Genomic DNA, 12,884 nt, shown 5'->3' on the forward strand with positions numbered 1-12,884 from the left:
CATCGGAGATTGAGATGATAGTGGTAGTAGAAGGAGCACGCATAGGACGAGGTGAGTCGGATATCACGATTACAGTAGGGGAAGGTTCTTCCTTGATTGAGTTGTATCCGAAAAGTCGGCATAACTTGTGCCATAGTGGGTCTCCTTGCGAATAGTAGGCTCTTGCGAATGGATCCTTCTTTTGAATAGAGAAAAGGAAACAAAGAAAAAAGTTAGATCATATATATGTAATAGACAAACGTAACCAATTTTTTTTTATAAATGCAATTCATTTCCTTCAAAAAAAAAACTTTACCCCAAAGATGACCTTCCACACTTTGTCGTCGGCGGTCACTCGATTATTTTGAACGTCCCACGTAGTCTCAATGCGGGACGCGAGGTTCTTGAAGCATTCGTAGCGCATCCGTAGGAATTCCACGCGATCGAGCACCTCGCTGTATATAAGATCAGCTTGCATTTCCTTGTTAAGAGCCTCCATCGCACATATTAGAGCATGTGGTGAGTCGGCAGGTGACGGAAAGGGTTTGCACACGTGTTCGCGCTCCACCAGCCTGTTGATCAAGTAGGTATCCTTTCCAATGTTCCACTTGTAATTATACAAGTACCAATCCTGATCTAAAGGTGTGTTAGGCTCCATTATACGGCTGATTTTTTTTTATTATTGCTTGTAGATGGTGATGCTTAGACTTGCATGAGAACACATATATATATATACCCAAATTGGTGTTTACCAATACAATGGTTGACAGTGAATTTGTTATTAATTACGGTAGTTGAGGGTTGATGGTGGATCAAGATGAGTTGACACAAATATGCCATTGCTTTCAAGGTTATATCCATTACGCAGCCAAATTTTGCAAAAGTAAGAATCCCAAATCTGCACATTTATGTCTCTGTTGCTGAAATCATTTCTCTTGGCTTAAATTGCAGCCACCTAACAATCCACTTACATAAATCAATATAATAATATGTCTTTGCTGCATTAGATTCTCATGTTATGAGAAATATAAAATACAAAGACACAATTTGAGAGCATTAGAAGTAGCCTCTATAGCTATTGCACGGTATGATGCTAATTGCCAATCAAACTGTTATAAGGAATACACAATACATAGATCATAGTCGGGCAACAGTAGTTTCTATAGCTATGGCACGGTCGTAAGGAAAATTGTCAATCAAATAGAACTAGCCTCCATATTTATACAAAATATGTTAGAAAATATACCCCTAGTCTTTGATGCATAGCAAACGCTAGAATAATCTACCAATGCCAACACCAATTGCAACTGTGATAAGCAATAAAAACATAAGTGGAACTTGAACGTCAATTTCATGCCCAATTCGTTCGGCATTGTTGGAGGGTGGAGGTGGAGAATCGACGGCAGCAGAGGTTGAAGCATTCTCAGAATTTTGTATCCCATAGTGCTGTGCGGAATAGATGGAGGTACTCGAAGTATTTTCAGCCCACAATTGATGGTACTCGTCGTACCATATAAAGCTTCTTCGATGATTTGCTAACACCGGGCACTTGTAATACCATCTTCCCGGGAAATGCGCATTGGGACCGGCACACATCAACACCATTCTTCCGCGTCCACACAAACAAGAAGGCACATGTCGTCCTTCCATGGCTTGAAATAAGAAGGAGCAGTTGTATTAGAACGTCAACTTCTCAATCTTGACAACGATGTCGACATATCAGCTTCTCAATTTCAGTATCCATAGCAACATAGCAGCAAACATATATAAAGTACAAAGTTGATTTGCAGCAAGCATAAATCATATTCAATTTCCATAGCAGCACAACAACAAATATATATATATATATATATAATCTCCATAACCAATCAATTGGTTAACATTGAAGAGCATTCAATCGCATAGCAGCAAGCTTCATGGATTAACAAACATATATAGGAAATACTTTGCAGCTAGCATAGATCATATTCGATCTCTAGCATAAATACTATAGAAGCCATAAATTACCAGAAATGCTCCCCTGTTCTAAATGATGCAGCAACTTGTTAACCAAAGGACAGACACAATTACCTAAGTATCTATGAAGTACAAAATACAGAAAATACCCCAAATTCTACACATATATTGTCTGCTCAATTGTTGTGTAAATAGGTTTGCCACATTTCCCCTGCTAGTGCATCTCTCAATGCATTCCATTAGGGTGAAGACTCTACTGCATCTATGAACTCACGGTCCCCTTCGCCATCATCTTCGGCCTCCATGTTTACTATGTCAAATTCTTGCTCGATAGGATCGTTCGGCATCTCAGTTCGAATGTAATTGTTCAAAATGAAGCACGCCATGATTAGACGGTTTTGAGTCTTCACCGGGTAGAAAGAGTTGCTCCTCAAAATACCCCAGCGCATTTTCAATACCCCGAAGGCACGTTCGATCACGTTTCGTGCCTTGGAATGGCGTAGATTGAACAGCTCCATTTGATTCTGTGGTCTAGCTGCATTGGGCCCCCATTCCTTCAAATGATAACGAGTCCCTTTATATGGAGCCAAAAACCCTTCACTGTTTGCGTACCCATTGTCGACAAGGTAGTAATTGCCTGCACTCAAGCCATTCAGAACTGGCAGTTACCAAAAATGGACAAGGTTTGCAAAATCTCTATAATTGATAACACAATGGAACTTTATTTACCTTTGGGCACCCTCAAGCCATTCACACGTGTGAGTGCATCACGCAAAATTCGCGAGTCCACCGCCGATCCTTCCCAACCAAGCAACACGTATACGAATTTCATATTTCGGTCACAAACGGCGAGTGTGTTTGTAGAAATCTGACCTTTTCTGGTTCGGTACCTCGGCTTGTCAGCATTGCTTACCATTACATTTATATACGTGCCATCGAGAGCACCTAAACAACCCTATATTCAATTTCAATATTGTCATTTCATCACGTCAATCACATACAGAATACCTCAATTAAATTTTAAACTCTAGCCATTGTGGCAGAACATATGAGACATAAGCTGTGGAATTGAAATGTACATTTCAGAATTAGATTACCTTGAACCATCGCCACCTATTGTTCATGCATTCGTCTGGAACGGACACAGGTTTGACAAGTAGAGCCGTGTGCAATTTTAAAATTGCCTTCAGAACGATATGCACAAATTTTGAAACTGTTTGGCCGGAACGCCAGAAATCAAACCTAACAACTCTGTTTTTTTTATGGTGTGCTAATATGGACAAAAAAATTGCGACCTGTTCTTCAACCTTTATGTACCTCCCATCGGTTAACCCACCTAGATCACGCAGTACAATGCAAAGCCTACCGAATGTATTGCGGTCCATTCTTAGGTTTGCTAGGCAATCAATATCGCTAACACCTATGAGTCTACTCATATGCATAACTTGATCGGGAATACGTTCAATCATTCCAAAAGATGCAACATTATTAGTTCTCTTTCGTTTACGTGATCTCAATCTAGCCATAATGTGATATGTAACCAGTATTAGAATTATGTTTTGCAGCAAAAGCTCTTCCATCAGAAGATATATGCACACAGTGGTATCATCGTCAATCGGCATTCTGATTCTCAACCAACAATACGCAAAATATGTTCCCGCAAATACGTAACAAGTATTGTCCTACGAGTTAAAAGCATGAGTGTCAACACAATTTCCTTTGGACTCATTAATCAAGTATGCTATGCCCTACTAAGCACAATGACAACAATTCAAAATTACAACCAAGTAAGCTGTTCATAATTTTACTAAGCACGGTTTGATTCACAAATAACTTGTAAATACCATAATCAAAACTAACTTCAGATACATGAAGACAAGAATCTAGAAAACAAACATCTCAGACTCCAGCTAAACAACAGGCCCCAAATTCTTATGTAGACAGACATATATATATATATATATATATATATATATATATATACGCAATCAGCGGCTATGAAGTAAAAAAAGGCAGAAAACAGCAAACATGATTTTAAACACGCAACAAATTAGAAATAGGAGTTTCAATTCATGAATTCCCTTATACCTCGTTTCAATCAGAGTGGAGATGGCCAAATCAATCCAATATATTCACCTGCGATGAACGACGACAGATCGAATCTGCAATTATTTGAAGGAAAAAATAAAATGGAAAGAAATAGCATCAAAATGGAAATACTCTTTCACAATCAGACATACTTTACCTCACACAAGAAATAAGAAGTATCGAAATGGTTAAAATTATCCACACCCATATATCTATATATTTCAAAAAAAAAATTGAAAATTCGGATGGGCTTCTGCCCACCCTAACCTCCATGTGGATCCGCCTCTATCTCTAATGAATGTAACCAAACATAATTTGATATCATCCAATGTTAGAAACGCACTACAACAAGATGAATGAGAAAAATGGAACGAGGTGCAACTGAACAATCAGAAATCATCAATTCCGTTCATCAATTTCTTATTTCGAACGGTCAAGTTTAAGAATTTATGCAAATGAAATTATTATCTCACTCCGAAAGAGCCGGATTACTAGCTTCAGAAGAAGATGCAGGATAATAGAAAATCAAAGAGAAAACGCCAGAAACGGTAACAAGGTATTTGAATTATAGAGGCCCGGGGAATGTCCCGTTATCCCTCTGCTCATTCCACTTGTCAACCCATTCACCAGGGCAAAGGGAGCGATAGTATTTGGCAAATTTATCACAATCACCAGCTTCTTCGCCCTTAGCAACCACACACCTGTGGAACTCAATGTAGCGAGTGAAACATTGCCGCGTTTGGTTGGTCGTCGGGAAACGAAATCAGCAGGTGCTATTTTTAGCTCAATCTCATCCATTGTAGAAGGCGTTGATGCAGAGCGACAATGGGATCGAAGAAGTAAAAGGTTTTTTTTTTTAAATTATCCACACCCATGAAATGCCCAATTCAATTTATAACCAAAAACAAAAAAACAAAAAAAAGGACAAGAAAATTTGAAAACCCTAACCATCAGTTGCACAAAACATGAGCAGGATATGATTTTTGAAGTTCAAAAATGCGAAATATGTCTCCAAAACCCACCTTCCAATGGATCTGCAGCAGAAATTCGATGCTCAGTTTTTCAGCGCATCCTATTTTGTTCACAGGAGATGGCGAAATGGAGCGGGATTTGCAGGCCCCTCTAGATTTGAAGTAATTCAGGGATAAAAAGGTAAACATCAAATATAATGTCAAGATACTGTTCATAGCAGCTTATTAAACTTGGGGGGGCATTGGTTAAATTTTCTCAGCCGCACAGTGATTTTGAGTCGGGCTTTGTGTTAATAGCGGGCCGCTGCTATTATTTATGTTGCCTATCAAACCGAGAGTTAAGGGAATAAATATAATTTATCTCGTCTAATATACCCTCTCAAACAGCCCCTCAGTGGGCAAATGCCGAAAAACAAGAAAGGTGCTCTTAGAGCTATAGGTTTGAAACTTGCCACATCTCAGCAATACACAGGAATAAAGTTAGCGTAAATGAATCTGTGCATGCAGTTTTAATAATAAACATCATAATTATGTGTCTGCAGACAAGTAATCGACATTTATGTACCGCATCTAAAACTCATCATCATGAACAAGGTACTGAGAAGTAGGCCTCCTTCTCGAGCACTGTGACCGGCAAATGTGACCGAATTCGTCTCATCTCATCAGTAGAGGGTGACATACAAGCTCAACATCAAAAACTTGGCAAGTCAAACAGTTCTCAAACATCATTTATCTCAAAACATTTGTTAAACTCATAACATCATCAATTCATTTTAGAAAGCTCGAATGATATACATATACTCAAAATATTGCCCACCTGAAGTCCTTCGCTCAACTTGGAAATGAAAACAGGCGACTTACTTCTTCGTCTCGCTCGGGCCTTCAAATATCATCATCATCGTCATCGAAGGTTCATGTGATAAAGCAAACCTTAGTCAGAAACTCATTTACTAAAACCAATCTCGTCTCAAACTATAATTTCTCACTCAACGTCTATTTACCCAAGAAAACTCAATCCCTAGGTATACTTAACTTCTAAGAATTCACACGTCCTTCTCTCGACTTAACACTCAACTCGGATCAAACTCATAGCAATCAAGAACATAAGCAAGCATAAACACATAAGCATATCAAAACACACATAGACAAGTCAAAAATAAACTTCAATCTGCACTGACTCAATTTCAAAACCTTACCAGACTCGGTAAAGAACTCCACTGGAGTCGTGGTCTATACCAAAAGAAACCTCTTTGAGTCTATTTCCATTTAAGAAAAAGTAGGATTAAAAACTCCAAGTAATTTAGGAGATATGACTGTTTTACTACAGTCTACCATATTCTGCAGTTTTGAGCAATCGAAAACTTTGATTTTTGAAAAATAGTAAACGTTGTCAAAAAGGTCTGAAATTTGGCGGGTACATAGATAAGACACTAATGTCTTAATAATAAAAATTTGGGTTCCAAATAGTTAGGGAAAGATACTGGAAAAGGTGACTCTATTGGCTACTCACCGAACATTTCGGCAGAACGTAGCAGTTTTGGTTTTATATTTTATAAAAATATTAAACGAAGTCCAAATGACTTAAAATTTTACCATAGTGCTCAAGATTCTCAAATATATTTACCATAAACTTTTCATGGTGTTTGGATAACAATAACCCCTCGAAAACAGTAGGTCAGTGCGTCTCAAAAATGACTCCGAACTCAATCACACAAGCAAACATGCTCAACTCAACATTCCTTCAAAGAAAACTCATCTAAGCTCATCTTAAACACTTATAACACTCAAAAACATTCAAGCACATCATAATACTCATCATAACTCAAATTGACTCTCCTCTTACATCTTAAACTCAAATCTCAAAGAAAACGTTTCAACGAACGCATCGTTTCAATACTCATCTCATTTTCATGCTCAAAATTTCTCAAATACTCATATATGACCTCATACATCATATAACTCATTATACACACATATATTCTCTTATATCATGCAAACTAAACTCTAATAAAAACTCACGTATCAACGTAGACTCTTAATAAAAGCATGACAAACGCTCACATAATGATCATAAAGCAATTAGACCTCATTATACCAATCATCGACCTCTCAAAATATGAAAACTCAAAAACTCATATAAACTAAACTAAGTCAAAATTTTATTTAGCCAACAATTGACCTAACCAAACATAATTAGACACTAATATCATGCTCAATTACATATATCCTAAGCCAATTCACATAGGCAAGAAAGTCCTAATTTTTATTAAACTAAACTCTTTGAAATTCTACAAACACACATGAAACTTTAATCCAATCATGGATCTATCAATTATAACCATTTAATCACACATTTAAACCATCAATTAACAATTTAGGGCATAGATACTCACATCTCAAATTTTATCAAACTAACTCACATCAAGGTCATCAATTAACATCATATCCTCAATTTACTCCATCAATCATCATCATATACATCTTATAGACTCATTCTCATCATCAATTTATCATTTAAAACATCAACTCATAAATTCCCAATTTTGGGTAAACTAAACTCATTCAATTTTCACATCTCAAGGCATAGCCTTTCAAAACACACATCAATCATCACCAAACATATTATAGATCTCATTTTTCACTCCAATTCAAGGAAAGAAAAAGAAATTTTTTTGAAGGGTATATAAACCCATAATTTTCGAAAATTTGGAAAAAAAAGAAGGGGTGATTTTCTTGCTTCAATCTTCCAAATATGCGCACATATAACATCATACAGGTTAGATCTATGGATTTAAAGATCACTTACCCATACTTACACCAAAACTCAAACTTTCTCTTTCTAACTTTGAAATCAAACTCCAAGGATCTTCTTGGATTCAAGTAGATAGAAGGTGTTTAGGCAAGATTTAGAGGTGGATTTGTGTTTTTGGTATGTTTTTGTGAAGCTTCGAAGGTCTCATCAATGGTTGTCAATGGAGGAAAAGTGAGAGATGAGGGAGAGAGAGAGAGAGTGTCGAATTGGGGTGAGGGAGAGAGAAAAATATTTTGCAAGATTGGAATTGATTTGGATGATCTTTGAGAGATTTGAAGATCTTAGCAAATATTTGGCATTAAATGCCTTGATCTCTCTCTCTAATCTCTACACTCTCAATTTAATCCACTTGGCAAATGGGTATATTTAGGCACATGCTCAAAGGAATAAAATAATCATGTGAGAGGGTAGTAATTGAAAAATAACAATAATAATCATGGAAATGTTACTCATTAATAAAATGCCATAGCATAATTATTCATGTGATCAAAATAAAATAATTATAGCACTAATATTAGTGCACTCACTCAATTATAATATTCCTCATCGTAGGAAAAATAATTTGAAAAATATTATGCTTGGAAAAATTTCCATAAACCGGCATTCTTTGATTTCTCGGTAAAAATAAACTGCACTTGCTTTGAAAACTTAATTAAAATTCCAAGTGCTAAAGTCCTCAAATAAAAAATCATAATAACTTGCTCATAAAGACACAAGTAACGAAAATCACATAATCAATCAGTCATGTAAATTCACATAATATCACGTCAAAGCAGTCGGCAAACACAGACAAACTAGACGTCTCTCTGACCGACTCTTTTCATCAAGGTTCTCACTCTTTCTTTCTCGACTCTATTTCCAACTCATTATTCCTATATTCTTAATAGGACAGTCAATTTCTGATAACTCGGTATCCGGTAACTCTATTCACGGTAGTCGAAAATAAAATAAAATATAATCTCAACTCAATTCAATCAGCATCTCTAACTCAACTCAATTCTCAAATCTCTTCACTCTAACTCTATCATTGGTTTGTCCGCTCATATCTCTATTTAAAAGACAATCTGTCTTATCTGCTCATAAAAAAAAAAGTAGTCTCGCATCTCGACATCTCAGTACTCTCAATAATGTTAAGACACTATCTCACAACATAAGAAAAAGTACGGGGTGTTACAACGGTCTTCACCTGTTCCTCGGGCAAGCTTTGCACTTTTTGTAAAGCTTTCGTGTGGTGCAACAGCAATGAGCATGAGCTCGTTGTCAATGGCGCAACATCGACAGTGTCTATCCTCACGATAGCCGCATATTCGATTTTCATTACCCACATACCTCCCATCTTATGCTTCTTTCTCTTCACCAAAAATCATCTCCTCAACCTCATTTGGTTTGCATGTCCACTGCTCTCTTCTTCCCTGTTTCGAGAGCCATGCAAATCAACCCCTTACCCTTTCTTCGTCTCATCTCATCTTTCACTTTCTTCTTTTTTCTAAACCTCCGTATTCTCCGTCTACCTCTTACCCTCAGCATCTTTCTCTGGACCATTCTGCGATTCTGTTTCCACGCAGTGGTCTTAGCTTCGTCCTTCAGTCAATCCCACCTTTTTGATGTTGCCAAAAAGGGGGAAAAAGTTCTTAAGAGACTTATTCTCAAAAGACTGAAGACGATCAAGCAAAATGATCATCCGATTCATCCGATGATCATGAGGAAGATTAGCCAAAAGGATAAGACCTCAACTCAACGGAAAACAAGTGAGAGTGGAACAAGCTTAGGAACATGAAGACACAAAGACAGAAGATGAAGATCAAGAAGTTCAAAGGCGCAGCCAAGCAGACTGCTGGAGTCCATGGGTTTCCCATGTTGTTTTTGTTTTTCTTTTTACTCCAATGTAAGTCTCGCTCTGTACCCCGACTGATGGCTTATCAGTCCCTTATTAATGAAAAGAACTTCTTTTTGATCTCAACCTGAAGACAATGACTCTTTGTCCAGACTCTGATTATGTTTTTCAATCTTCTCCTGTTCTGTTTTAGAACTGTTTTGTTCTTAACTCTAAGTACAAGTTTTTAGGTTCTATTGTTAAGGGGGAACTGTCTTCACCCCAGTTTTAGAACTTGTGCTGTGAGTTCAGTCTTTTTATTGTCTAGAACTGCTGTATGGTTTTGGCATCATCAAAAAGGGGGAAATTGTTGAGAACCTTGTGGAATATCCTAATCCTTGTTTTGATGATACCAAAATTCATAGGTCTTAATTGTAATAGACTAGAACAGTTTTGAACTCAAGTGTTAGAGTTCGTTTCTAGTTTAGTATGCGGTTCTGAAGACTGAAGACTGAAGGACGAAGGACTGAAGACTGAAGACTGAAGATACCAACTGAAGTATCAGTTGAAGAATCAGTTTGGAACTGATTACTTAATGCGTGCCGCAGACTGATACTAAAGTCAAGTATCAGTTGAACATTCTTCCTCGGACTGATCTTCCAACGTTCAAAGGAAGCCACGTACTCACAAAAGTACAGCCGCATTAAATGCAGAGATCTCAGGATCTTATCTCTACAGAGGTCATTCCTATTTGGTGGTTACTTTATCAGAGACGTCACATCTCCTGTCCCTCAAAAGAGCCGTTTCCACCAGACAAGGAACCTCGAAGATTGAAGCCTCAGCCCAAATTCGAATTGCTCTCCAACGGAAGAAATCTTGAGGATGTTCTACGCCAACGGATCTATTCAAGAGTTCTCCTACAAATAGCGCTCGAGGATCACTTCAACCTTCACCGATTCAACGACATAAGCTGAAGCTCTGCCAAAATCGCTACTCAGCCTAAATCTCAACCTCCCCAAAGCTTGAATCGAAGAAAAGAATTCCAAAGCCAAAATCAGTCACTGCTGATTACATACATTCTCTTAGACCTTAGGCAAACCTCTGTTTACCCAGAAGCCAAGGTCAAACTTGCTACAAAGAATTTGTTCTTTGCAGTATAGTTGGCACTCGTTCAAACCTCCTTTCCGAAAGAAAGATTTGAGTGTTTTGAGTGATTCGGAGTTCAGAAAGGTTCTCTGACTCTGAGAGTCTTAGCGCGGGTTGTGCTAAGCAAGAGAAATCCGACACGAGTGAAGTGTGGGTACTGAAGAAGGATTTTCTTCAGTGGTACGGTTGTGTGCACCCGGCAAGCACACGGTTTGGTTTGCAGTGCACCTGTTTCCAATCTTAGCATATATGCAGAAGGTGTGCAGCTTCGTTTACTAGTCAATTCATGTTTCAAATATGAGCACATATGCAGAAGTTGTGCAGCTTCCAAGACAATGTTGTAATCCATAAATCCCCTCAAAGATTATATAAATCATGATTGGCCCAAATTTGCTAAAGTATAACATTTTCTAATCATGCTTATATGCTTTGATAAGATCATGTAAAATAAACTTCAGCGTTGCAAAGTACCTGAGTCACCACCAATTAGTGGACTACCTTTTCATGCTATAGTGTTTACCATTTTTGCTCAAATATTTCTTCATGTTTGCTCATCCCGTGCTACAAGAATTCTTAAGCACAAATTCATTAGTAACATATGAGAGCCCCTTAAGACAGGGCTGTGAACTCACGAAGAAGGGAGATATATACCATGTGTCACCATAGTGACAGCGCTGTCCTAGACCTTTACTCTTCCGGGCAAATTATGCAGGATTGAAGAACTCATTTCTCCACATAATATTTAGCTAATAATTCATACAAGTGAATAAGGAAAACCATTTATCAAATATCAAGTTTCAATGCCCAAATCACGAAGTAATAAGAGAAAATTAGCAGCTTATGAGATCCAAAGTACAAAAAAATCTCTAAATTGGTGAAACCAATATAATCCGTCCCCAAATTGATAAACCCTCATAAACCACGATCAATGTCAATCCGATTGTCAACATCTCAGCCAACATATTGGTTCTACTATCATGCTTAAACACATATATGTATCGATTTAAAGAAAAGTAAAAAATGATTTTAAGCCCCAAACTCAAATCTTCTAAGTAAGTAAGAGCAGAATTCATAGGAGTAAGAAATAGGTTCCGAATCATCAGGTAACAATTAGCATAGCATACTTGTTGTATCACAACAATGACGCCCACTGCTCCATAACTTTGTGTCGTAAACTAGTTTGTTCTCCAAGTTCATCGTCCTTAATAAAATGAAAACAAATGAAAACAGGTTCCCCACATGCGGATATCAGTTCTTGTCGTGAAGTAATAAACATGAGCAGTTAATATATATATTGTTTGACAAATGCGCAATTTCATCAAGTGTAAAAGCAAACAAATGCACAAAACTCTTAAACCATTATTATTATTCATGAATAAGGCATGAAAGCAAGATATATATCACCACTGATCACTAGATCATAAAGAGTCAAAGAAAAACTGAGATAACATTTTTGTTTATCCATGTTCGTGCCCAGAGAACATTTTTCTAATACTTGTTTCAGCTAAATATTTTTATTCATCAGATACCTGCTTATTTGATATGTTGCCAACAGGCCCAACACACAATAAACTTAAAAACAAATGCCCTAGAAGCAGAGCTCTATAATGATGCAGGCATGCACGATCTATACGAAAATTGACAGTAAATTTGTGCCGATAGCAAACTAGGTAAACATATCAGGATCCCACATCAGAGAATGGAAGCATCGAACACTTAGCAGGCAGCAAACTTAGCTTAGGGAGGGGCAGAGCCGACTGCCTTGTTCAATCGAGCCTTGACACTACGGTCATGTGGCGCACGGCGGCAACCAAGCCCTGCTGCTCTTGGAGCTTAGCAAAATCGTTGATGAGTAGCGATACTTCTCATTGGAGTCGATCAGTGGTGGCAACCCCTGCTGGAGTTGTTATATTCCAGCGAAAAATAAAGATCGATATCAGTACATATGAATGTAGAGTGGCCCATTCTCATGTAATTTGATTGAAGAAGTCTTCAGCTTTGACATCAGTCGACTCCTTCAACTGCTTCTTGGAATCTTTAGATGCAGCCTTCAGTGCTGCTCCTTTGGAAGCGGAGGGAGCATTCTCATCTGAGGTTCCAGCCTTCTTGTTGTCATTGT

The 12,884-nt window shown here is 37.7% G+C and overlaps 1 protein-coding gene and 1 pseudogene across 1 annotated transcript; both read right to left on the reverse strand.

Annotated features, from left to right (window-relative positions):
* Positions 1 to 1,980: 1,980 nt before the first annotated feature.
* On the reverse strand, positions 1,981 to 4,243 carry LOC131013967 (uncharacterized). The gene is made up of 4 exons (XM_057941905.1): positions 4,024 to 4,243; positions 3,033 to 3,617; positions 2,665 to 2,890; positions 1,981 to 2,572 (listed from the first exon to the last, which is right to left on the reverse strand). The coding sequence occupies exons 2-4, from the start codon at positions 3,555 to 3,557 to the stop codon at positions 2,175 to 2,177; spliced, it is 1,149 nt and encodes a 382-aa protein (XP_057797888.1). The 5' UTR covers positions 3,558 to 3,617; positions 4,024 to 4,243; the 3' UTR covers positions 1,981 to 2,174.
* A 137-nt stretch (positions 4,244 to 4,380) lies between these two features.
* Positions 4,381 to 4,836, reverse strand: LOC131013968 (cytochrome c oxidase subunit 6b-2-like; annotated as a pseudogene).
* Positions 4,837 to 12,884: the final 8,048 nt, after the last annotated feature.

This window comes from Salvia miltiorrhiza, chromosome 3, assembly GCF_028751815.1.
Source record: "Salvia miltiorrhiza cultivar Shanhuang (shh) chromosome 3, IMPLAD_Smil_shh, whole genome shotgun sequence".
In the NCBI taxonomy this organism is placed as follows: domain Eukaryota; kingdom Viridiplantae; phylum Streptophyta; class Magnoliopsida; order Lamiales; family Lamiaceae; genus Salvia; species Salvia miltiorrhiza.